Source organism: Phragmites australis, chromosome 14 (genome assembly GCF_958298935.1).
Source record: "Phragmites australis chromosome 14, lpPhrAust1.1, whole genome shotgun sequence".
Taxonomy (NCBI): domain Eukaryota; kingdom Viridiplantae; phylum Streptophyta; class Magnoliopsida; order Poales; family Poaceae; genus Phragmites; species Phragmites australis.
The window spans coordinates 29,054,912-29,081,485 of record NC_084934.1 but is presented as its reverse complement, the minus strand read 5'-3'; the positions used below and the strand labels follow the sequence as shown (position 1 = coordinate 29,081,485).

Sequence of the window (26,574 nt, the reverse complement as noted above, 5' to 3'; positions counted from 1 at the left end):
GCGACGACGTGGTGTGACAGGGCAACGCGATGATGGCGGCGGCAAGACAGGGCGGTGGGGTGGGCTGAGGCGGGGCGGAGTGACGTGATGGGGTGGCACGGGGCGACATCGGCGAAACGGGCCAGGCCGGGGTGGTACGACACGGGGTGATGGCGGCACGGCGGGGTGGGCCGGAACAGGGTATTTATATGATGTAGAATGTTAGAGTTTAGAGTTGAGATATTTATATGACGGGTATACAAGTTTTACAGGTATGAGTATGTCTTACCTATATCTGTATCTGTTTACTGTCGGGTAGTATTTTTTTCCCACGAACATACCCGTGGATATCATTTGCTACTCATAACCTATTCTATTCGAATATTTATCCGCGGATGGGTAATCAGGATAAATTGCAATCCTTATCTGAACATGCCAAAATCGGGCTGAGCTTTTTTACTTAGGTCTAGTAGCAAGTGGATTTGATTATGCCACTCGTGCCATCACCAACTTGTGCTGTAAGGCCATCTCCAACAGAGTCTCCAAACCTGCAAATTCCAGTGCTACAGTACTTTGCGGCCTACTATAGCACTAGAAATCCATCTCCAACAGATCCTCTATCCAGTGATACAGTACTGCTACAGTGTTAGGGATAGAGGAATTTGCAGGTTTGGAGACTATTACAGCATCTCCAATAGCTATCTCAAATTTTCATCCTCAAAATACTATTACAGCATCCCCTATCACTATTACAGCATCTTCTATCCCTAACATTGTAGCAGTACTGTATCACTGGATAGATGATCTGTTGGAGATGAATTTCTAGTGCTACAGTAGGCCGCAAAGTATTGTAGCACTGGAATTTGCAGGTTTGGAGACTCTGTTAGAGATGGCCTTACGACCAACATGTGGAGGTGCCACTATCATTTTAGATTGGTGCTTCTACTTACTCGTGCGGTGCCATTTTGCGAAGAAAATTATGCTAGCTTGACATAGTGTCAAATCATATTTTGAAAAGTGGCATTTTCAGACATTTGGATAAATTGTTATGAGCAACCCACCGAAAGTGCATTACATATATGAGAGATATTGTGCAATCCTCTATAGGATACAACCTATAGTGAATTCTCTACTTTACAAGAAAAGTTATTACGAATGGGGCAGAATGCATATGGTCTATGCTCCGCTGAACTCGACATTTGGGCTTCATGAGGTCTACGTGCAATGCACACAAGTAAAACCCATAGCACGCTGCGAGCTATGTCAATGCTATGTAAGAAAAATCAAGAAAACGAGAATGGTGTACAACTTGACAGAATTTCGTTACAACCATAAAAATGGTAGCATGATTCAGAAAAAAATGACAGAAAAAATGGTAGCATAATTCGCAAGAAAAAGGCAGTGCTGTTGAACAGGTGACTGATTTTTTTTCCTTCTCTTCAATCGACATGTGTGAACCGTTCGATCAAATTAGATGACACCCCTCTTTTCTTTTTCATTCAATCGCTTACTCCTATTCACCTTCTTCCTTCTATCGGACAACGCCATACTCTCCTACCTTGCCCTCCACCAGTATCTCCGACAGTGTCCTCGCTGTCGACCGCTGCCATGCTAACCTGGTTTCTCTAATTCCCCCTACCTGACATTGGTCATCCAACTATCCTTCGCTTCTTAAGACCGGCAACATCTCTGCCGCATCGCTACCTCGCCCTCACGCCCACCACCTTTGCTGGTGCGGTCTACCGCTCGGACCTCTCTTTAAATCGGCAACCATAAAATCCCTAGTTGGAAGGTAATCTCCATCGCCAAACCTCACTGACGGCTAATCACTTCTGCTAATCAACATAGACTGAAACTTCTCGAGATTTTAATCTACTTTAGGAAGCCTGAAAAAATAGTAGCATGACACCTAAACGACAATGATGGTCTGCCATCGGAAAAAAAAGAAAGAAAAATAGATGGGCCGAGCCCTTACCCACATATGGCCACATCGGCACACCAAAGATACGATGCTACAGTATTTCTGTGAACAATACGTTTTCCCATAAGTTACTGTTAACATCTGACTGGATCTGGATCCGAGAAAGGGGGACGGTTGCAGCGGCACTGACACGTGAAGTTAGGAGATTTCCGATAAGATGCAGCTGCTGAACTTCTGTACTTTTCATATCAAGATGAGCAGGCGCAGATCAACCTCTCCTCGCCTCAACCAGGTCGGGGCAAACAAACGCCCATCTCCGCGGCCGGCCGATGGTTCGTGCTGGTGCGCCTGCGCGTGCCCTCCCGCGGCCACCGCGTCCCTCCTCCGCCAGGGCTTCCGCGGGTCGGCTTGCTCGCTGCACGGCCAGCCATGTCGCTGCACCAATGCTTACTTCTTCTTGCTCATGGCGTGTCCTTCGCTGATCCTTTCGCGGTCGCAGTCTGCGCGAGCTGGATGGGTCCCAAAGGCCCAGATCCATTGTACGGACAGCGAGGCATGATCTGAAGAAGGAAGATCAGGTTCATCGACACAAAGGCGATCGAAACCGCGAAATTATTGTCTAGGTAACGCATCTTTGGCGGCTGGTGAACCGATGGCGACCAAACAAATAATGCAACGCGGACCAGGGGCGGATCCACTTACAGGTAGAGGATGTATAAGATATCGGGTAATTCTTCTTTTTTCAATAACTCATCATATGTACCAAGTTTATATAACAATTTCTAGCCTAACAACTAATAAATGTGATACTCAGATATCTATCCTAACAAGTGAGACATCCGATTATTTTTGTTCTGGATCTGTCACTGACACGGATACACCATGGATTGGTCTCGGAAGGGAAAATTTCGCAAACACATAAGCTCTCGTGACCGTTTATTTGCGTTGAGATTCGTATCGGAGCGATAGATGTAAAAATTATAGGATGAATGAGAGAATCAATAGCTTGATAGGTATTAGATAAGAGGGATGATGGATGAAATAACTTGTTTGTCAACACCCCATGTGGAATTGCTTTTCCAATTGGTCCGTGATTCTGAGAACAATTTGATGAGAGCTAGCTATATGGAAGGAACATGCATGGTTCAAACGATTCATGCGCCACTAGAATGTTCACGATTCTAGTTTGACTAATCCGGTTGCCTTCAACTAATCCTTCCCAAAAAAGTTCTCCACTTTGTCATGCTAATGCTCTTGTAAACTCGATCACAGGGACCGTACTGGATGGTGACAACAGGTAGCTCGTCTTTCCCAGAAGAGCAGTCGGGGAGCATATTACATTTCCTTATCAAACTGTCTCCTCTAAATTGGTTAGCCTGCAGTCGTACAAGACTTGTGTGACATTGTTAAATTGTTTGAGGGTAGCACATATACAGGAAATGCAGCTCTGCTTGTGCTTATACAGATATGATTTATCTATCAATCCATCATCACAAATATATATTCATATATTGATTCTCTCATCTATCATATTAATTTTTTTCTAATTATCTAATATAAATCTTAACATAAATAAACAGTACCGATAAATCATACATCCTCTATGGCTAGTAGAATTTTCTCTTCCCCACGTATATGCATGCATGGTACCTGAACCGCCTCACATCACTAGTACTTTCATTTGGTTTCAGTAGCAGTCCTGGTTCCTGCCTATATACAAATTGAGATGACTTTATGAGAAGAATAGTTTACAAGACCAATCATAGAAAGGACACTGCCTTCTGCCTTGTAGTGGTAACTTAAGCTTGAAGATTAGTGGAAATAAAGCATATAGGTGTCTCATCTAAATAACTCAATTGCATTACCTACCACAGTACCACTTGATCTGCATGACCCTTTACCTTCATCTTTCGCCTTTTTTTTAAGAACTCCAGTAGGAGAATCCCCTACTACAAAGCGACCACTTTATTAATAAAGAAAATGTCTGTACAATGCCAGGAAGCAGGCAAGTCAAAAAAAGAGAGAGGTGTAAAAGACTAGATAAAGTTGTTAATCTATTGGGAAAACTCGACGTGTAGAGAGCCCTTCATTCTATACAGCTCCAAGTGCACAGTGTCAATGAAATTATTCTTCCACTTATGAAAAGCCAGGCTAATTTGCTGAAAAATCTTTGCGCTCCTTCGCTTCCAAATTTCTCAGTCTGCAATAACGAAGACTTACAAGAAAAAGCTATGATGAAAGGTTCTAGCCGCTTCATCTAGCATTGCAAAGAAAGCTTTCGCCTTCTTGTTGCCCTGTGGTTCGAGGAACTTTCGGCTTCTGTAGCTTTGCTTACAAGGCACACTCTAATTTGTGCCAAACCCATGGCTTACTCTCTTTCATGTTTAAGCCATGTTTTTGGTTTTTCTCTCCCTGCAAGACAGTATGTTTGCCTTTCCTGCTTTCACTCTGGAATTGGATACAGGTCCTGTTTTCAGAGAAAAGAAGTATATGATGATCTTACAGGAAGTTTCAAAAGGGTTTTCACCTTTCTTGTTGACAAACATGCTTGCATGCTCGTCGCAACGGTAAGTGTTGCCATTATAACTTTCACATGTTGGCATAGATTTTATCTCTCTAGTGCAAAAGTCCTCTTTGTAAGATTAAAATAAAAAGCTCAGGCTTCATTTTCAACGATACGGTCGAATGGATCAAATTAAACGATACGTTCAGGTTTCAGATATTTTTCTGTTTCCCCTAGTTTCAGAAATTCCTCGTATCTGATCTCTCAATGGTTGGATACATTTTGCAAAAAATAATAAAAAATAAAAAATAAGCAAAACCAAATCTTCAAATTTCCCATTATTTTACTTTGTCGAACGAACGACTAGCATTGCGAAGGCAGGCCATTACTCACTTGCCATCTCTCGGAGTCTTTTTTTTTTTTAAGAACTCTCTCTCGGAGTCTTGAAGCTCCAACTGCCAACGATTCACCATCAGATCGATTCACCATCAGATCCATGTTAGTGCTAACGAGCAACGCATTAATCGATCATGGAGTATCATTCGTAGAGAACAGGTAGGATGCCAGATGACTTGGTCCAGAAAACCAAAGAAGTTGAGGTAGATGGATCCATTTTGGTCCATGATCCAGGACCATGTTCCCCGGCAGAGCTTATGCTCCAACATTTGCTACCGTGTGGGGAATGTTAGGGGTGTATTTGATTTCTCGAATCTCCTTTATCCTGGTCCAATAAATACATAGAATTTCAAAAAGAAGTTTGTTGGGTTATCTGTATTCACTGTTGTAGTCTAACACGAAAGATGAAAATATACAGTTTTATCCTGGCCTAGGAGTCCGTAGTATGGTCTGACGGATGCAGGCTCTGCATCCGCTCAAACAGACGGGCTCACTTGGCAATATCACAAAACTATATTCATACGAGTAACCAATCACAATCTCAACTCTTATATCCGTTCATACAGTCTCAGTTTCAGTCAACCAAACAGAAACTCAACTTAGTCTATTCAGATAGATAAAATAAACCAAACATTATTCTTTTTAACAAATATAACTCGTTTAGCCTGTTTTCCCTCAACATGCTTCTACATACAGCTCTACAAAATCTTATCCGAGAAACCAAACATACCCTATGTTTCTAAAATTGTAAAATTGTAGACACATACTACTTGCAACTTTAATTGTAAGTTGAACTATCATCTGCAATGGCCCTGTTGGTATTTTCGGACATGGTTTAGCCTGTCAGACCATGCCTGTCTCTCTGTATATTTGTACACTGTCAAAACCTTTCAGTGAACCTATATCTCCAATTAGAGTTCCTTTTTTTTTTAAAAAAAAGAGACTTAAAGTTCCTGATTCAAAACAGAATATTTGGTCAGCAATAAAATTTGGTTCACATAAAAAAAGACGAAGAAAATGAGAACCTCACGTTCAGGCTGAGCGGCAACACGTTTAAGAACCTTCCTATACCCGTTTGTACAAGTCACGCCCGCTACTGCACACAGCTATAACTATAACGGGTCCAACTCTAGCACCCAAACCACACTAAAATTAACAACCAACAAAACTAACCAAAGAAACCATTTCTTCAAATTTAAGGAACGAAACAGAAGGAGGTTATTAGTTATTGCCATTGCACCTTTCTTCAAATTTGCTGCAAGTGTGGTCCCTGAGAGATATGCAGTTAGATCAACAATCAGCTCAGGCAATGATCATATGCCAAATTAAAGCCTATTATTTTAACTATCAACTAACAAGCAGAAATTTAAAAGGATCATACCTATAGAGTAATTTTCCTTTTCAGCCAAATTAATCGCATTCACCTCACTTTCAAATTCAGCCAAATTCAACATGCAGCTAGCTTGTACTTACACATGTCATATAGCAGACTCGATCGATACAAATATACATGTCTTTGTATTCTAGCGTGTATTCAATTATGTGTATTGGATCATGGATCATCTTGCCATTGGTCAGTTGTATATGAAGATTCTCATGTTGTATTTAAATGAAAAGAAATGTGGCTCGATATGCAAAGATATCTCTTCTGTTAACAAAATGAAATGAAGCTGCTTTCCATCGCCAGCCATTATGAGGATATACTGCATACATACATACATACATATACATATACATATATGTATACCTATATATTCATATATATATATGAGGTCAATATATGAATATATTTTCGATAAGGTAAAGAAAAAATGGTGGATGCTTTTTCTTAGGATGCCTTTGGACGTAGCATAGCCGCCCATCAGTTAACAAAATATGGAGGACCATTTGCTACATGTATAAGAGGACATGTATATACATGTATATATGCGGATCATTTTATCTTAACAAGACATGCATGTTTAAATCGTTCGCGGGCATAGAAACTAACATCATATATATATCTTGCGCTCAGGGTAATGACAGGTAATTTATCTGGAATCCGTTCTGTTCTTGCGAGGTAGGACTCAAGGTAATGACAAGGTAATGATCTGGGGCGCGCCCTCCATTCTTGCGAGGTAGGATTGGATGAATTTGTTCAGAGCATAAGGATAAGTGAAAAAACCCATCAAAATCACATCCATTTGGCCAGACGAAGCAAATCATAGCGAGATCATGGTAAAATTGGTAGAGATCGGTGTAGGAGAGGATGAGGAGCTCCTGGCTTGAGTGATCATAACATTGTTACCCTCCGTTCTTACGAGGTAGGATTGGATGAATCTGTTCTCCGACTCTCCCCAACCAAGATCTACGAGGAAAAGATGAAGGGCTGAGGAACCCTAGTGGCAGCAGGAGAGGCAAAGGGGAGGAGAAATCACGTAGTCGCCACAAGAAGGAAGTAGAGATGGGGCCCATAGAGGCAGAGGTAGAGAGGAGGCGACCGTGAAGGTGGGGTGGTTGCGGTGTCAACAGAGGTGGAGAGGGGCTGGCCACGGAGGTGGAGAGGGGGTGACGGCGAAGGTGGTGACGGTGGCGGCGAAGGTGGTGGAGGTAGTGACAGAGGCTGAGGTGGAGAGGGCTGACTGCAGAGGTGGAGGGGTGGCGGCGTCGACCGGGAGTTGCAAGTGAGTATCGGCCATGAGTCACGAGTGAGATGGGGGAGTCGTCCCTAACCTATATAGATGAGGTATGAGTCCCTATATAAACAACATAAGTCATACTAAAGATCCTTATCATATATACATTCTACTTAACCCGTGGATTCTTTCCCATAAGCTCGCTGCCCTGGGAAAGGGCTGGAATCCAGACAGGATTTAGGCCTCCCAAACAAAGTATAAGCATTGCTAATTCCTGCGACTAAACCAGTACCAAGAAAAACCAAACCAGAGCAACAAGAACACCGTCAAAATTCCCACCATCACAAGAAAATATATATACGGCTCTGAACCCGACCTTCCCGGCTAATTCCATTTCTTGCTTGCTTGCTCCCCCAACTCGCTTTCTTCCACATCTTTTCTCGCCTCTGGGCCAAGAACCTGACCTCACCTCTCCTAGGGCAGCGAGCGGCTGCGGCTGCGCGTGAGATGGAGGATGGCTGCGGCGCGGCGGCTGCCAGTGGCGGCGGCGGGAGCTGGGCCAAGAAGCCGTTCCAGTTCGCGCGGTCGCTGACTTACAGCCACCACCAGGGGCACCGGCCGGCGGCCAAGTGGCGCCGGCACCACCAGCTCTCCGAAGAGCCGCGCGCGCGGCCGCAGGCGGTGGTGCTCTACACGACGTCGCTGCGCGGGGTGCGGCGCACGTTCGCGGACTGCTCCGCGGTGCGCGCCATCCTTCGGGGCTTCCGCGTGGCCGTCGACGAACGGGACGTGTCCATGGACGCCGCGTTGCGGCGGGAGCTCCAGACCCTGCTCTCCGCGCGCGGCCGCGCCTTCGCGCTCCCGCAGCTGTTCATCGGCGGGCGCCTTGTCGGCGGCGCGGACGAGGTCCGGCAGCTTCACGAGACCGGCCAGCTCCGGCGGCTCCTCGAGGGCGCTGCCGGCCAGGATCCAGCCTTCGTCTGCGATGCCTGCGGCGGCGTCCGGTTCGTCCCCTGCCTCGCCTGCGGCGGTAGCCGCAAGGTCTTCATCGAGGAGGAAGATCGTGTTGTACGCTGCGGCGACTGCAACGAGAACGGATTGGTACGCTGCGTTAACTGCTGTTCTTGATCGCCAAAGATGCGATCTTTCCCGTTCCATTTATGCTGTTAATTAAAGGATTAGAAGCTGTAGAATCAAGAGAAAAACAAAAAAGAGGCACCTTTCGGCTTCTTGGCGTGGCATTTGTGTGTATCCGATCATTTGGGGATTGGATTGCTTCTCATGGAGAAGAACATATTGTTCTTGGCTCCTTGCTGCAAAATTGCCATACGGTGATGGCGATTGGAGAATAAGAACCGGGCTTGTATGTATATGTATGTGATGTATGAAAGATTGACACTGCTATTTGTTCAATTAATGTAAATACTTAAGTTTGGGTGATCAATTGCTTCATTTCTTGTCTAGTACACGATTTAGATTTCTTCTGTCTTGCTAAACTAGTTCGAGTTTTGAAATTCTACTTGGAAAAAATAATATTGGAATTCCATTGAGATACATGCGTGCAAGTCAAAACAATGTGGTCTGGAAATGATCCAACTGTACTAACTTAAAACTGCCTTTTCTTTTGCAATAACTAACATAAAGCTCCTTAACTGTACATGTCGTCCTTCAACTGTTTTCTAACTAAGGGCCAGCTTGGCAGCTTTTCGTTTCTTTATGGAAGGGCACTAATCTTGAATGTAACTTTGCGGTCACAAGTCCCACGTAAAGTCATTAGGGATTCTTTTCTCAATTCATTCAGAAAAAATTTATGGTTGATGCAACTATAAGTTCATTGTGTCTTGCAGAATTCTGACCTACCTGTGTAGTGGAATTAACTATTTCATTGTTTACATGAAATTCATTTTTCCTTATGGTAATTGATAGACACTCAAGAGAACATGTAACAAGGGAAATGCTTGGTATAAAGTCGTTCCCTAGTTATTTTGTCCAGTACTACAAATGTGTGTGTTCCCTGATTAGTTTGTACACTGAAATTGAAAAAAGGATAAATTCTGGTTACTCTGTTTTCAGTTTATAAGGAGGGAATGTACCTCTTTTGTCCAAAGAGCTGAATTAGCGAAAAGGTTTGTTTTGCTCTAGTTTTCAAGTACTAACTTGTGAGGAAATCATTTGCTTCATGTCTACTGATAGAGAATTACTGTCGACATATTTTGTGGTTACTTCTGAATTGAAATTTTGAAGCCTATGGAGTTGGTAAGGCAGAATGATTTTGTTGTGTTTTTCAGAATGCTTTTTTGGTAAGGCAGAATATTTTTTTAAGAGCCACTTGCATACAGATGAAAATTTTGTTTCCCTTTTGTTCTTTCATTTTTCAATAAGTGTGTTACTCCGTCAGATAATTTTTTTGGACTATCAGCTGTTCCAAGTTGCAGTTTCTTTAATCAAGATAGCAGCCGCTGATAAAGAAAAAAAGAGGGAGAAAAAGCAGCACTGTATAACAATCTGAGTCTCATGACATCTCGTCTACGGGTAAACAGCATATGTTGTAAAATTTCTCGATAATCCAAGATGATTTTTTTGTGTTTGACCTGTATTTTGTTCGTTATAACGACATTCCACAGCTGTTTGTAGTTGCATTTGTGTTTCGTTATATTATTTTGGTTCGGTTCTTTTTTTCTGTTAAGAAGCCATACTGGCACTAGTTCTTATATTTGCTTCATGTTCCGTGTGTCTGTCTGGCCGTCTGGGTAGTTCAATCACACGTCTGTCATCTCTTGTCAGAAGATAAAGATCTTGAGCTCGTACCTCACTTTTCTGATTCCATTCAAGATCACGTACAACCAGATTCACTTGCGTTTTAATATGCAACCACGAACGCACCTCAATCATCCATGATATAGGTGCAGATATGACGCCTCCACCTGTGATGCCATCAATGGCGGACTAGAAAAAAATGATCGAGTATCTCGGACTTATCTGTTAGTGGTTTGTGTATATCATTTGTTAGACTAAGAGATATTATATGACTGTTATATATGATGAATCACTGAAAAACGAAAATTCAACTTGTGTTTTGTGCCTCTTGTAGTCATAACATGAATTCACCCTTAGATGCCATCTGATTTCACCTGAATTTTTCTGGTCGTGATGAGGACAAGAGGATATGGTGATGATATAAATACCAAAATCAGTCCGTTTTCTGTCTGTCACCAGATCGTGTGTGATTTATTGTTCACCACTCTATTCAATTTTCTTTGTTTTTCCTATATATTTTAGCTATGCAGAGGTCAGGAGTTAACTATCGTGTAGTTATATCTCATTGATATAAGTTAATAAAAACTTTATTATAGAAAAAGTCAGCCCGTCGTAGAGTCGTGCAGGGCAGCAGTTCGCCCCCAGACAGATAGCGCGTTTTCGCTGTCAGGCGGGGCCAGAAAACGCGAACAGTTTGCCGCCGGGTGCTTTCGTTCGCCGAGAACCCCGACCGCGCTCGCGCCTCGCGGTTACCACTGCCTGCTTGCCGCACGCCTAGACTTGCTCGTAGCTGTTCAGCCGCGCGGCCGGCCGGCCACAGCGCAGGACTTGAAGCGACGGGCGCGGCGGCGGCGGCGGCGGCACAGACACACGACGCGGTTTCAAGTGGTTGGCGTTGGCGGCCGCCCGGCGTGAGGAGCTCGGCCCCATTTGGCCACCCGGGCCGCGAAAGATGATGAGTGCGTGCACCGGCCACGGGACTCGCCTCGTGCAGCAGACGCGCTCCTGCCTTGGTTTCCCGGGACAGCGATGCGAGGGCTCGGGGAGTCTCCTGGAATCCCATCTTGCATCGCGCACACAGTTCCATAACAAGCTCGTGCTTGTTCACGAGACCATGTGTTCTCTTGTACAATGTTGGCAGCTTGGGATGCACATGTTGATCGACTGCTCCCAGTTCCCGGGGCGCTCTACTTCCGCCGGGGCTCGGTGCGGTCTCCTCTGAGTAGAGATGAAAACAGACGAAATAAATTCCGTCCCGTTCTGATTATCTTCTAAAAAATTTTCGATTGTTTTCAGATTTTTAGGACTTATGCAAAAACAGGACAAAAACAGTTTTGCTATTTTTCAAACCGTATTATCAGTATCCCGTTTTTAATCGAGAATTTCAGGCTCTTGCGCTTGTGCTGCCTCAGGTTACATGTTGATGCTTGAAGTTATGATTCTACATGTCAATGTTACCGGTTTGTTTATTTTCGATATCCAGACATTCCTGAGTTTGTACCCATTTCCAATTCCGTTTTCGAGAGAACATGTGAAAATGAAAAGGTTGGAGGGTTTTTCCTATGGTTCTCATCTGTTTTCATCCCTACCTCTGAGTAAATGGCTTGATTCCAGATTGCGCAGCTTCTCAAGTCATCATAGCATACCATCCTTCAGCCGCACAGGTATGCTTGGTGAAAAAAAAGACATTTTCACAGTACCTTCTTGTTTGGAGAAAGAGAAACAGACTGACAGAGGTAGAACTTGAGTCGTATGCTCTCAAATCTCACCAGCATGACATACCAGCTGCTGCAGATTTAGTAGTGCTAGTTCATCTCCAGAATTCAGAAACAATGGTGGGCTGATATAGAATGAGTCTCATAGAGAGAGGAGCCGAGCAACATCATTTACATTCCCCGAGTCGCTGTCAAGGTTCGCCTATGGTGGCGCTATGATCAACTCTTGAGGGGTTCAAAGCAAAGAAGAGATTTGCCTTCGGTTCTACATCAGTACCACACGATAACCAGCTATCACAGTCTACAAGATTACCAAGTCCTAAGTTCTCGCAGCAACTATCCGGTTACGCATTAGTTTTTATTCATCTTGGATCCAAGATTCATGGGCGCCGAGATGAACAAATGCGTTTAGCTGTTGCAATTCACTGCTCCTTCCAAATTCTCCCAGTGACCCGCAGTTTGAGCTCCTTCCTGTCGCCACCGGAGAAGAACAAGGCCATGTTCCGCTGGATGATGAGTCCGTCATAGCTGTCCCGGACTTTTCTGTGGCTGTCTCTGATGCTTCGAGGGACGCCTTGCCATGTCATCTTACGACCACTGCCTCCAACCTCCAGGCTGTAGCTATAGTTCTTAGCTTCAGCGTCATCTCCCATGAACCGGAGGAAGGCAATGTAGACAGGTGCCATGCCCAGCTGGAATGCCTCGAAGTGCAGACAGAAGTACTGACCAAAGCAGCTGAAAACCTGGAGGATGATTCTATAGTTAGCTATTGCATACTCGTTTCCATGGAAAATAAAAACGCAAGACATGCTTCAAAAGGTAGTATAACCATATTCTACTTCTACCCAAAGGAAAGTGATAGAGCTGATGATGGCAAGCATTCACTTTGTGAGTAGTGAGTACGATGACTGATAGAGCTTAAGAGCGATGATGGCAAGCGTGCACTTTTTTGAGTAGTGAGTACAATGACTAGTAATACTGATAGATGTGCACTTGGTTTACTATCAGAAAATTGGAAAAGAAACGCAAACTGCTAATATCCAGATCAATCATAAGCTACATATACAAAATTAACCCAGAGATTCGGGTCAACCAGAATTTTACAAAAAAAATGGACATCCTAGAGACATGAGCTTGCAAGGAGAATTAAGATCCAGGTCAATCAGTACATGCAGAAAAAGAACATGGATTTTGTGCTAGGATCGTAAAGTAGATTGATGAGCATTACCGTGAGCATCCAGGTAGCATTCTCAACTTCATGAGGATTTGATTTGACATAACGATGATTGAAAGTGCTTCCATTGTGCATGTCAACCTTATGGTCATCTTTCAAGTGATTTACTAAATAGGGAATGTCACCAGCAACTGTGCATTCAGATCCGGCATATGGGCAAGTATAGGGTCTGTATTGGCATTGTGATTCATGTTTCAGCTTGCAATAGTAAGGGTATATGCCCAAGCACCCAAAGTTTTGGTACTTGCATGGAAGCTCTAGCGATGCAGCCACCTTCTCCAGAGCAAGACATCTTATGTTACCCAGTTCATGCCTGCATGTTGGGCAGCGATTGTGAACCCTTGGCTTGCATCCAGAACACAGAGTATGTCCATTGGAGCACTGCACATACACACGAAAACATTGTTAAAGAATAAGCATACAAATTCAACTTGCTTTTAGGGCTTCAGAATATGCAGTAAAGTTCAATACAATGGACCATACCAAATGTCAGTGTCCCTCCAAAAAGAATGGAAAAATCAAAAGAGTAATTGCAGTGTGTACATTCAAAAATTTCAAACAGTGACTCACTAGCTGAGTCTTTGCAATTGCTTTGTAAAAAGTAACTCAAAGCGAAAGCTTATATGCAAAATCTGAACTGCATATACTCTGCCTAAACTAGAACTATCCCAAATTCCCAACATTCCTATATATCGACATGCAGATGGCATGTTAAAAGCCTAGAATAAGGACAAAATATTGCAAGTAGATGCTTCAACAAAATGTAATTGAAGCTCAGTGAGAAGCTGTACCTGATGAATTGGAGGATACATGGCACTCAAACACACAGGGCATTCCAGTAGCTCACGCACATTGCCATAGCTTGTCACATTTGATTTTGGTGAATGCTGAATATGATCACCAACAAGTTCAGTGACATCCAACATCTCCTCATTCTTTGGAGGATCAATAACCTCAGCATGGCTATCATCAATATAAGTAACTGATGCCATGAGGAAACCTATAGGTACAGAATCCTATTTGGAGGAAAAAGAGAGCAGGAGGGGGGAAAATTAGGCATGCAAGTTAAAAGGAAAAGATTAAAAAAGTTAGAGGCAAATTTTTATCATTCACAAAAATTATTGAAGATAATAAATAAATCATTGCCTAATCAAATCACCTCACTTCTCTTTTTGGACGCACAAATCTATACTTCATTTGCTAAACCCCAAGGCAATCATAATATAATTGGACTACACTTGAAGGTTTTGTAAGAGAGAACATTAGCGAAATGGAAATCATAAGCGTGTATGGGCTTGGACCTTAACCTTCGGAGATTTGAGCCAATAAGAAAATGATTTGGAAGCAGGAATTTGAAAAGAAACAGTTTGACTGGGAAAATTTTCACACAATGCAAACAGGGCCTAAGATTTTTAAGTACACACAGAAAAGTGACATGCTTCCTGGTATAAGCACAGGACTTTCAGGTGGCCATTTTAACAAAAAAAATCAATCAAAGATTTCAGTGCACATTGAGTTTAAATTTTCCTGACAATTACTTACTTGCAGCTGGAATACATATTTGAATCATTTCTTTTGAGCAGGTACTCGCTATAACTATATTTTGCTGACTAGTGAATTTAAAGAGGAAACTACACTAACAATCCATGGCCATAACCACAATTAGAAAACTGTAGCAATTCCCAAATATAGCAAAGAACAGTAAAGCTTTGTTTGTCTGAGGAGAACAAATATGTAAAAGGGGGGGGGGGGGGGGGGGGGGAGGAGTTGGTGTTGGAGGCAAATGGAATGGTAGAGCTTGAAAGGAAAAAGGGGTGCCACCAACATCAACCTCCACTACACCTTGTATTGCTCCAAAAGCAGAAGACCGGCAGCTACTTACAGTCGCAATCAACCACCTATACAAGAAAGGCAATTCATCACATAAAGTTTGCTTCCTCCTCATGTAAAGAATCTAAGCAACACACACAGGATCCCTGATAATTGTCGATTGACAGAAACCCTGAATTCTGGCAGTGGGAATACAGAAAGAGTGGACCAACCAAATTACGGCACCACGGTGCCAGAAAAATATAGGCATCATAAGTCTACTTATAAAATGAACACGTCATGGCTAGAAACAAAAGTGTTTTTTTTTTTAGGGACGGAATTACGGAAAACAAAAGTTAACATGGCCGGAGCCTAAACTCCATCAAAATTGTAGACACACGAACAATGATGATCTACCATGATTGCACCGTGAGTTTAAATGCCTAATAAAGGAACAAATCCAAGATCAGTATTTTATAAATATAAAAACAGTTTCACACTCACGCAAATCATAGTGTTACCGCAAATATATATATATATATAACTATAGCAAAGCTTCTGAGAAGCGCCGCCAAGGGATCCAGATAATGTAATGATTATCAACCGTAGCTTGCAATACATTTTCTCCTAATCACAACACACACTAATCGGGAAAAACATTCTTTTAACCAAGAAAACCACACATCTTGGCATTGACTAGATAGAACTCCGACCAGTCCCAAAACCGCAAGATTCTCAAAACCTAGCAAAAACCCCAATCAACAACCACCACACGCGCACTACGCACCCGCGCTCCCGATCTCACGCCCACATTTCAACGAAAGCTTACCGAGAACCGCAGGAGCATCTCAAAATCCTGCCCCCAAAAATCCAACCTTTCCCACAGAACCCCCACTAAAAACAACGAAACGAAACACCCGAGAGCAAAGCATCACCTCAAAGGGGAGGCGCGATCGAAGCGGGTTGCCAGAGCGGAGGATTCGATCCCCGGCGGTTGGGCCTGGCGTGATGCCGATGCCGCTATGTTGTAGGGCTCGAGGGAGAGGAGGCAACAGCGTTCGAATTAAAGCCTCTCTCTCTCCCCCCCTCTCCCAGTTCTCAGAGAAAGTTATGGGTGTCGTTTTTCTTTCCCTCCTCGGGGTTGGAACTTGGAAGCAGGGCTTTATAATTTACAAAGTGCTTTTATTATTTCGGTTTTATCATTTCGATACCTGCCATGCAACGATCAAGGTTAAAAACGATTTACTCTTTTCTCTGAGATTATTAAACCGAAGGGCAGTGATATTTTCAACTTGAGTAGCGCTACGACCGGCCAGGATGACAGGGCAGGACTCCGTGGTTCTCACGCCGCATATCAATATCAGTTGTCACTTGTCAGTCATTGGTAAGCTTGAGAAGCTGGTCAGCTGTTGCAACCGTGCCACCTGCGTCTAAGCGGATAAAATCTAAAACTAGATAACATAAGCACTATTTTTACTGAAATAGATAATATATCATCGTATTTATAATTTTAGTATTTATATTCGATACTTTATTTACCGAAAATTGACTTTCGGTGTATAGTATCCAAAAATGTCATATTCGGCACACGGTGTGTCGAATATAGCATAGTAGCACCGTATTCGACACACGATTTCAAATTGAATTAAAACAAGAATATGACATGAAATGATAAAAATGCATATAAATAGAGCATTACAAAGGAACTCACTTTTTTATCATATAAACTAGAGCTAGAAATAACTTTAGAAATTAGTCCATCACATGAGAAGAATATTAGTGAATTTTCTTAGATTTTTGGAATTTATTTGGGACACTAACAATTGTTAAAAGTAGCTTTTTTTAGAGTTTTAGTTTAAAATATACAAATGATTTTTCGGTGAATCCAATTAAAATAGGTTGCACATGGATTATGGAACACGTAAAAAAGTTTTAAAATTTTTAAAGTAACAGAAGACCACCGTTTTGAAGAAGAGGGAAAGCAAAATTCAAACGCACTGTTGTTACTGTTTAGTTCATGGCCAGGGGCATATTCGGCATATGGTGTATCGAATATGGCATTATAGTCTATTTTCGGTACATCGTGTGTCGAATACGGTGCTACAGTGCCATATTCAGCACACCCTGTGTCAAATATGGTATTTTCGGAGTACGGTATACCGAAAGTCAATTTTCGATACATGAAGTGCCGAATACGAATGTTAAAATTGTAAATACGATGATATATATCTATTTTGATAAATACAGTTACGTATATTATCTAATTTTATATTTTAACCGCGTCTGAGCCTATTCGACGCCGGTTCTTAACAATTTCACAGATATGGTTTACACTTTTGTATTTCCTTAAAAAAAAATCAGTCATAAGCTGCAGTCGTGCGTGAAGCAATTCCCTTTTAACTTTCCAGTTTTACCTACAGTATCTTTAGCAATTAATAAAAATCTGCACCGTCGCAGCCAAGGTCATCTCAACTCTCAACGCGTCTTCAGAAACGTGAAGCATGTCGGCGACATCGCACCTAGAGAAAAAAAAAATTGAAAGTTGAGTTGTGCTCTTTTTACTCCCTCCGGTTTTAAATATATAACGATTTGATCAAAATTTGATCAAATTTTTAAAACTTTGATCTTTAATAGCTTCTAAAATATTTACTTTAAAAACATAAAAATTATACGTGTAGATTTATCTTAAAAAATATTTTTATAATATTATATTTTTAGTTTTTTAAAATAATTTTTTTAAAAAGCTATTGAAGGTTAAAATTTTAAAAGTTTAACCAGATTTTGATCAAAACATCATATATTTAAAATCGGATGGAGTAGTTTTTAAATGGTGAAACTGAAAGTGGAAGTTCAGTTTTAGCATAGTGCACATTCAGAAGCTGGAAAAGGATATAAATACAAATTTGTACTCTCCAATCAAGCACGCGGTAAAAAGGAATAGAAGCGATTAGCACGGACGAGATGAACCGAGCTGTCTTTGAATTACAGCTATTGTTACCGCTTACCACAGATGAACTCGTGAAAAATGTTTATTGGTCCAGTGGCCTGAGAGGCTGAGAGCCTGAGACTACCGTTGCTAACTTGTTTGAATCGATTGATACTGTCAAGTTTATCTATCAAAGGACACGACTAACTAGAACGGATCCAACCTCCTTTTTCACCTCTCTCTCTCTCTCTCTCTCTCTCTCTCTCTCTCTCTCTCTCTCTCTCTCTCTCTCTCTCTCTCTCTCTCTCTCTCTACTCTGCTTAGCCCTGGTTTTACTTCATCTGAGCAAGAAGTAATAACAAGGACAAATTACAGCGCACGGCTGCACATTTACCAGCTTTGGAACACTTCTTCCACCGATTGTACGCAACATACCATGACGGCCCCTTCAGTACAAATTAGGGACAGCACCTCTATGTGTGTACAACCTGAGTAATGATGCAGTTACATAATCAGCATGACTTCAACTGCCACCGCTTCAGAGAAATGTGCTGTCCGGCTTGTCCCAAGGTACAACAATGAAAATCCCCAACTCCTTAAATCACATTACATCCAGTGATTAACAGATCTTCAGTGTAAATCTTAGGTACATCCAGTATTCCAGTACCTGATTTCTTGCTTCAACAACACAACATGGGGTAAATTAACAGGGTAAAGCCAGAATGGTCCCCATCATGTCCTTCGTTCAAATAATGCCATCCAACGCGCAACACATGAAGAACATTATATACAGCCAAAAAAAAACTCAGCTGCCGAGCTAAGATCTAGGATATTTGATCAATGACAAATGCGAATTTATAGTTTTATACACTCTACCAGACTCTTCAAGGTTGACTTCCAAATAGCAACATGTTCCTTGTTGATTCAAACATCATGTAGTTATTATAAGTTACAACAAACAGGAGACAGCCATACGAGTTTACCAAACGCTAAGGTGATACAGATACTGAGATACAAGAATACAAGAGCTTATTACTTCTTTTTTGATAGGCAAGAGCTTGTTGCTAGTGTACAGGCATTTCTACTTTTCTCCAACTTCAAACCAGAAGAAAACAGAGCTGCGGGAATAGATGGCCCGCACACGCTGTAATGCCAGCGTTCCATTGGTCCTGACGGCCTTCGCACCCCCTTCAATCCGGGTGCGAGCAACAGTTACACCGTGCCCTTGCTCCTTGAGTGATGAAAATGAGTTATACTCAATTGCCGTGCTGATTATTGGAAAGGACAGATAGTCCAGAGGGTTTTGCTCACACTGCAGCAAACACTCCTCGATAGTCAATCTACCACTACGATGAAGCAGGCAGCATCCAAGTTCCGCCCTAATAGTCAAATTGGCAATCTTGCACGTTGAAAGGAACTCCAATGCACTGTTTTGATAGGCCAATGAAAGAAAACATAGGTAAGACTGAAATAGTGTAAGGAAAAAATTGGCAAGATAACCAGGACCATATAACAGCTTGCAAGATCACCATTTTCCCAAGCAAACCTGTTAGGGTAAACACCGTCGGAAGGATAGTCAGACGGTGTCAGCTACTAGAGGAGGGATTGGACTATAGATTGGAGAGACTTACAATATTTGGGAAGGCATAGGAGAAAGAGACTAGGAACTAGATTGGTTTCTCTTGCTTCATTGATTGATTAATCACGGCTGGCGCCGTATATATATAGCCGGTTAGCCAGCCTACAGAGTCCTAATTCAAATCCAACTCTAACTTATCTCTAACTCTTATTTGATTTAAACTATTAGCTTATCTCTAACAAACAATCTAACTAATCTTATCCGTTCGCGCGCTACAATAATTCCAGCACCTAACAAAATCAAACTTGCGCTAGCACCTCAATTTAATGGAAAAAGATAAGAACCTCAAAACTACAAACCGTGTCTCATCAACTATCTCTACTACTTAAAAAGTCTCTTCTGCATCGTATCTTCACGCTCCGTGTTCCGCTCCCGCGTTCCCATTCCCTTGCGTTCACCCCAACTACGCCCTCCCCCCATACACACCTCTCTGCTCTCCACTCGAACCGCCGCCGCCGCCGCCTCCTCCGTGCTCGAGCCGCGCCGGCGAACAACACCCTTGCTCTCCCTCCGCCCCCTCCTTCCCCGACCCCTCACACTCCTCGCCTCCTCCCCGCCACTTCGCGACTCCGCTACCTCCCCGCCACCCAGTCGATTCCCCATCGCTTGTCTCCTCCTCCTTCACCACAAACCCAACCGGCCCGCCGCCCCCTCCCGATCCTACCCCTCCGCTGCCTCCTGATCCCATCGCTGATGGAGACCTCGACGGCGACCTCCGCGCCGCCCACCCACCCTCGTTGTACGACGCGGAGGCGGCCATGGTGGCGGCGCAGAAGGGGATGGAGACCCCGCTGATGGTGGTGGTGGAGGCGTTCAAGGAGCTAGCATGGGGGATGGTGGCTGACGGCTGGGAGCTCCGCCTGTCGCCCTTTGGCGACACCTAGCTCGTGTCCGTGCTCTTTAGCTCCCCCGGGATGGCGTTCAAGTTTGTTTGTTCTTTTTTTTTTGAAAAATGTATAGTGGTATGTGTTAAACTAGGCTTCGATGGAATATATAAATATTTTATCTTTTCTCTATCTTTCTTTCTTTCTTTCTTGACACTGCTTCCTTTTGTTTCTCTACCTTTCTAATTTCGCTTTCAAATTGTAGGATGGTTCTCTATGTAACCGACTTCGTGAACATTGTATAACAAAGTATTATATTATTTTTCGTACATGTAAGCCCCTTATTTATTCCTTTGCACTTACATAGTTCATTCCAGCTGGAACTGATGGTTTCAAGTGGAGCGAGCAAGAGGAAATTAAATGGTAAAATCGCTACACACATAGTGGTCTTTCTATTTTGTTCTTATACAACATCATCACGGCATAACTTTGATAAATGTATGAATTTTGTGCCAACTTCTTGCATAGGCACTACACAATGATTTTCTTTAAGACATTGAACCATGGGTTGAAGCATGTGTTTGTAAAACAAAGGAACACAAGGCCACATTGTTCAGGAAAGGTATGTGAGGACGGTCTCAACCTGCCAAATATTGATTTCAAGTTTTTATGGACTTTATTTATGTCTTCTGTTTTGAAACATAATGTCTGCTGTATTGCACATTGTTGAATTATGTATATATGTTTGGCTTTTATTGGGTAAGCATGTGTTTCTAGATTATTTGTGCCCGTTATTATTCTCCCTTCTTTCAAATTGTAAACCTTTTCCTCACAAGCATTTGAGAATGACTGGATAACAGGATTCAACTATCAGATATTACTAATGGAAGTGGCCTGTATGAATTGTGCAAACTCTAGGGTAGAATAGCTAGATAGATTAAATCACTTGCTATTCTTTAGTTTGTTGACCATATTCTAATATGCTTCTTCTATCATCAATCCAATAGTCAAATAATCAAATAGACTGCTGGAAATTTAACTTTATGTTAATTTATGCATATTTAATAGGCTAAAAGATATATGTCAGGCATCTTTTAGCTTATACAGATCTGAGAGGTTTAACATGCACCTCTTCCTCGCCCATGTTAAATTATTTCAAATATCTCCTTGCTCTTGATATTGTCTGACATTGTGAGCATTGATTCCAAATTCCACTGCTATGTTAGGAGGATAGAAATCAGGATGTATCAAGTTTTTAGTTCAAAATCTCGTTGTCTGAGGCTCTGAGCAGGTTTTGATTTCCGAAAACTGAAATGTTTAATGCATTCTCTTGCACATATTTCTTGGGATCTCAAATAGGTAATTGCGATATATATGTAATTGAAGATCTGTTTTCTAATCTTAAGGTATAATTCTTTCATCATCGTCACTTTGTCTTTCAGCAAGGACCTACACATGTGTAAAACATATTGGAAGTGGCACAAAAGATACCTTGAGTACGAAAGGAAAAAAATGTGCAGTGGGGTTTCCGGTTAGGGTAGTAGCGAGGGGGGATGATGTGCCGGTTTGGGTATCTCGATAGGTCACTGTGGGGTTTGGAATTGGGATGGGTGTTGACTGATTTGGGTGGGTCATTGTAGATGTGCTGGGATTTGGATTGGTTACGCGTAGGCTATTCTCTGTAGTATGCTGATGTTTTAGTGTCTGTGATGTTTCATGTTTGAATGGTACTTGCATGCATTACGAGCCATTCTGGAAACCTTCAATATTAATGACATACGGGGTTCTGTCCGAGAAATTCAATAGTGTAGATAAAATATTTGGTTAACCGCCTCCTCGACCCGCTCTTCGTCTACTGGTCCGCCATCCTCGGCCGTGAGCGCGCCATACGGTGCATCATCACCGCTGACGAGGTGCTGGTCCTGCACGATCCTGACTCCACGGGGGGCGCCGCGGCATAGGAGGCTGTGCGGAGGTACGTGGACGAGCTGCAGCGCCGCCTCGTGGACAACATAGAAGAACTGGAAGTGGCGATGGAGGCTTACTTTGTGGTCATCCACTACACCCTCAGCAAGTTAACTTCGGTATAAATCCTGAATTGTATTTAGTTTGCCTCCCCCTTATATTAAGCATTACATTGGTTTAAAGTTCTGCTGCACGTACACATTTTTCCAGCTGAATGACTATATTGATGATACAGAGGATTTCATCAACATCCAACTGGTAATTTCGTTCTAAAAAAGATTAAATTTTTATTATTTAGATTTAGAAATGAGTCAAGCTCACAATGAAATTAGCTTGGTGCCAAGAGCACACGAGAAATAGCTCCACTTGAATATGGTTTTGATCTGTATGGTGGCTTCCCAGTGGTGGCCGTTGGGGTCATGGAAGAGGAAGTAGAGGAGGTAGCACGGGAGGCAGAGGCCAAAGTCGAGGTGGAAGGTTCCCAAAAGGTATTAGCAGCTCATCTAGGATTGAATTCAAGGATGACAGTGTTGTGTATGAGAAAGCGCCAGGGAAGAATGCATGTCAAGGGCATACACGTGGTCCTGGGCATAGATGAGAACGAATTGTTAGGCCTCAGCAGCCATCTGAGGGCATAGCCTGATCAATTCCGAAGGCAAATTTGTTGAGAAGCTTTAGCATGCTTAGCAGTTCAAAGCCTGCCACCGTTGAGGAGTCTCCACAAAGCTCGTAATAGCAGGAAACATTTTTCTTCTTCTTTCATGCTATCGTAATAGTAGGACATACGTTCAAAACTTGATGCCGTTGCAATGCACGGGCACAATACTAGTCAAATAAAAAAACTATCAGGCAGATATAATCTCCTCTTCAAATATAGTCGAACTAATAACCTTAAGGCAAGCATATCTAGATATTTTTCTTTTTCACCGCTGAGGCACAACACTTAGCATAAAGAAACCTAGTCTTCATGCTGCTAATATAAAACTACAGGGAGCCTGAAATCCTAGTCTTTTTAAGGTGCAGGAAATGCGGCGTCTCACAAATAATTAATACAGAAGTTAAAAAACATAACAGGATAAATGAGTCTTGGAAAGATGAACCACTATAATGACACATAAAATGATCAAGAAGAAGAAGCATCAGGCAAGGAGAAAAGACAAAAAGCACGACAAAAGATAGCCACAGAAGAAAAGAGCTTACTTGTCAGAGCCACGCGAGCAGGTTAATACAGTGTCATCAGGAAGTTCACCCCCACCAATCTGATCAAATGACAAACATGGGTTCACAGTTGCAACCACAAAAAAAGGTGGTGCAGGATGCAGGAAGCATCCATCAGCGCAAATCTCCATTGGGATCTTCAGGATTCATGAACATGGATGGCAAAACTTACGATGCAAACAGGCTTCTTTATTTGGATATTACACGCAACATGTGTACCACCAGCAGCAATAAGAATGGTGTCACCAGGCCTTCCACAAGACCACAAGGTAAATGTACATCAGCCATAACATCCTCTATTCACAATGAAAAATCAGATAGAGAAAAACAAACCTAGCAGCAGAAACAGCAGCCTCGAGATTTGGATAAACTCCAGGCTCCATTACATCTCTGATTGGCCTTTCAACACGCAACCAAAGCTGAGGGTGACATGCAAGGAAGCGCCATCTGTGGCAAACGAGGGCGGTGTTATACCTATCTGCAGGTTCAACAATGAAATTGCTAAAAAAATATCATATTAAAGCACATCAGCAGTGACAGAATTATATTAAAAGGATCGCCCCAACAAACAAAAGGGGTAAAGCTATATATGTTTAAAAGCTCGAAAACTTCATAGTTCAAACATATCAACCCTGAATGACTCTTAGCACAGAGGTTGGAATCATTCTAGTTCCATACATAGAAAATTTCCATTCAACTAAATCAGCTAGTGCTATAGCCCATGGTAACTATTTTAAAGTATTCCTTGAAAAGATGATCTAAGCAAATGGTACTATTTTACAATAAGCTGGCAGTATGACAGCATGTGGCAAGAGGAACACAAATTTAAGTTTCCACAATCTCTAAATATGATCATATGAAAGCACCAAATAGGCCGTTACCAAATTGTACTTATTTGCACAAGGGAGATGCACCATCAAGTTAACTGTTTTTAACTTAACCATTACAGAATAAACCACGTGAAAGTTCATTGCCATCTTCATATTCGAGCGAAACCACATGGCAATTGCATAACTGCACCCAACTAGAGGCATAACACAACATCAATTTAAGGAAACAGCACTTTTGAACACTTCAAACCCCTTCCAACCCCTCGCACACAAGCATCCAGCCAATAAAACTTCGGCAATCCCACAAAATTATCATCCTGGACGCATCAAATTACCATTCAGTTCAGCAGATCTTCCCAACATCCAATCTTGCTCTCCACGAAAAACAGGTCAAAATCTAATTTTGACCCATTCTCCTTCACCTCCGCCATCCGCCCCAATTCCTCAACGAGTTAGGAAAGCAAGTTGAGTTCCCAGCAGTTACGGATTTGGCACTCGATTATTCCTCCTAGGAAGGTGTGGAAGCATAAGATTAGGACCGAATCGAACCTGGGATTGGGGTGAGGAAGCTGAAGATGTGCATGAGGCAGCCGTCGTCTAGGCCGTTCACCGGCGAGATCAGCTCCTCCCCCGCCGGCGCCGCCGAGCGCTGGCGCTTGGCCATTTCTTCTCCTGCCCTCTATCCCCTCCGGGCGTGGTCCACTGAAGTCGGATCGGCCCTGCGCACACGGCACGCGGCCGCCATCGAAGCACTGTCCTGTCCACGTCGCCTTCGTCATTCTTTCTGTCGGCCCATACCAGCCTGATTGGGCCTAGCCCAAGAACATACTTCTTAGCCCAGACTATATCCAGGCCCATGCCACATCTTATGAAAAAGACCCATGCCAAATGGGTACTTGCTATGTTTTTCTTTTTCTCCTGTCATGTTCATGTGTTGCTGGTGATGTAACTGGCCAATGGTGCATTGTGAATTCTTCGGAATTCAGAACAGGCTTTGGATCTCGGACAGACTTGCCTCCAGAAGATGGCCTCACTCCCAGCGCAGCATGCTATGTCGAACGAGTCCTAAGACCTGTCACCACTTGTTTGCTGAATGCAGATTTACCAAACGTGTTTGGGCTATTATTGCAGAATGGATATCGCGACCTTCTCTTCAGTCAGCTTCGTGGCCACATATCGATTGCATCCACAGTGGTGGACTGACATGGTTCTGTTATCAAACATCCCTAAGCAGGGGCTGAAGTCTCTCATCAAACTGATTTGTTGGGAGATCTGGAAGGAGCGTAACGAACGCCAGAGTGTTCAACAAACTGTACCAAACAATGCTTTTGGTTGCCGGACAAATCAAAGACGAGGCTGCATTGTGGGAGTTTGCTGGAGCGCGACGCCTAGGGCGTCTTATTTGGCGAGAATATGAGCTTGCGTTTTTTTCCTTAGGCCCCATGTCTTTTTTTTGTTTTTTGTTTTACCCGTCGAGTTCCTCTCACTTATTAATATAATCGGCATGTTTCCTGCCTATTCTTAAAAAAAAAATTGAAAGGGGAACGCAGAAAGCTTTATTCGTTTTTTTAAGCCTCATTCGTTTTTTTTATCTCCCGTTTATGGTTGATCCCTACTTAAGAAAATATATATCATTCCATTTCTCCCTGTGACAGTGATGACCTGTTTATATTATACATTTGTGCCATCCTGCTACATGAATATAGTACAGGAGTACATCTTTATGAACCTTTGTTAAAGCGTACAGGAAATAATACTGCAGATTAGATTCGTTGGCGCATGGTGCGAATGAGCTCCGAAACTTAATGAGTAAGGAAGGATGTTCCCCTGGCAAGAACGCCGGCAATGTTTACTTATGGAGCATGCACCGCATGCGTTGATTAATCACCGTGTCATCAGTTGTCTGAAGATGTTCTTAATTTTTCAGAGGAAAAATAAAGCTGCTGACTGCACTTTCTGGTAAGCTGGAACCGCTTTATGATCTGTAGTACAGTTTTATTCAGAATTATTATTCTTCTTGTTCTTTTTTGAGGTGATTTATTCTGATTTCTTTCAGAGCAAACGTTGCCGTAATGCTCTCGTGCACCTGTATAAATTCTCCTTGTTTCACCACCGTTGCCGTTCAAGGATCAGATGGTGCAAGGGAAGGGAGTTGGCACAACAATTTGCTATATATGCCTTTGTTTGCACCACCTTAATGCTACCAAATGACAATGGAAGAGACACTAATACAGAAAAATAAA

The 26,574-nt window shown here is 42.6% G+C and overlaps 3 protein-coding genes across 7 annotated transcripts; 1 reads left to right on the top strand and 2 right to left on the bottom strand.

Moving 5' to 3' along the window:
* The first annotated feature begins 7,661 nt into the window (after nucleotides 1-7,661).
* Nucleotides 7,662-8,858, top strand: LOC133891074 (uncharacterized protein At5g39865-like). Its single transcript, XM_062331767.1, has one exon. The coding sequence runs from the start codon at nucleotides 7,922-7,924 to the stop codon at nucleotides 8,540-8,542; it is 621 nt and encodes a 206-aa protein (XP_062187751.1). The 5' UTR covers nucleotides 7,662-7,921; the 3' UTR covers nucleotides 8,543-8,858.
* A 3,066-nt stretch (nucleotides 8,859-11,924) lies between these two features.
* Nucleotides 11,925-16,071, bottom strand: LOC133891072 (E3 ubiquitin-protein ligase DIS1-like). 3 transcript variants are annotated; one of them, XM_062331762.1, is made up of 5 exons: nucleotides 15,865-16,071; nucleotides 14,952-15,018; nucleotides 13,912-14,136; nucleotides 13,115-13,501; nucleotides 11,925-12,629 (listed from the first exon to the last, which is right to left on the bottom strand). In XM_062331762.1, exons 3-5 carry the CDS (start codon nucleotides 14,110-14,112, stop codon nucleotides 12,309-12,311), a joined length of 909 nt encoding a protein of 302 aa, XP_062187746.1. In that variant the 5' UTR covers nucleotides 14,113-14,136; nucleotides 14,952-15,018; nucleotides 15,865-16,071; the 3' UTR covers nucleotides 11,925-12,308. The 3 variants fall into 3 exon arrangements, with proteins under 3 accessions (XP_062187746.1, XP_062187745.1, XP_062187747.1); XM_062331761.1 differs by having other exon boundaries at nucleotides 14,963-15,018; nucleotides 15,865-16,070; XM_062331763.1 differs by lacking the exon at nucleotides 14,952-15,018.
* Nucleotides 16,072-18,745: 2,674 nt separating this feature from the next.
* On the bottom strand, nucleotides 18,746-25,055 carry LOC133891073 (F-box protein SKIP5-like). Of its 3 annotated transcripts, XM_062331766.1 has the most exons (6): nucleotides 24,881-25,019; nucleotides 24,667-24,774; nucleotides 23,835-23,979; nucleotides 23,674-23,752; nucleotides 23,484-23,542; nucleotides 18,746-19,282 (listed from the first exon to the last, which is right to left on the bottom strand). In XM_062331766.1, the coding sequence occupies exons 2-6, from the start codon at nucleotides 24,692-24,694 to the stop codon at nucleotides 18,937-18,939; spliced, it is 657 nt and encodes a 218-aa protein (XP_062187750.1). In that variant the 5' UTR covers nucleotides 24,695-24,774; nucleotides 24,881-25,019; the 3' UTR covers nucleotides 18,746-18,936. The 3 variants fall into 3 exon arrangements, with proteins under 3 accessions (XP_062187750.1, XP_062187748.1, XP_062187749.1); XM_062331764.1 differs by lacking the exon at nucleotides 24,667-24,774 and having other exon boundaries at nucleotides 24,881-25,055; XM_062331765.1 differs by having other exon boundaries at nucleotides 24,667-25,028.
* Between the last annotated feature and the right edge of the window lie 1,519 nt (nucleotides 25,056-26,574).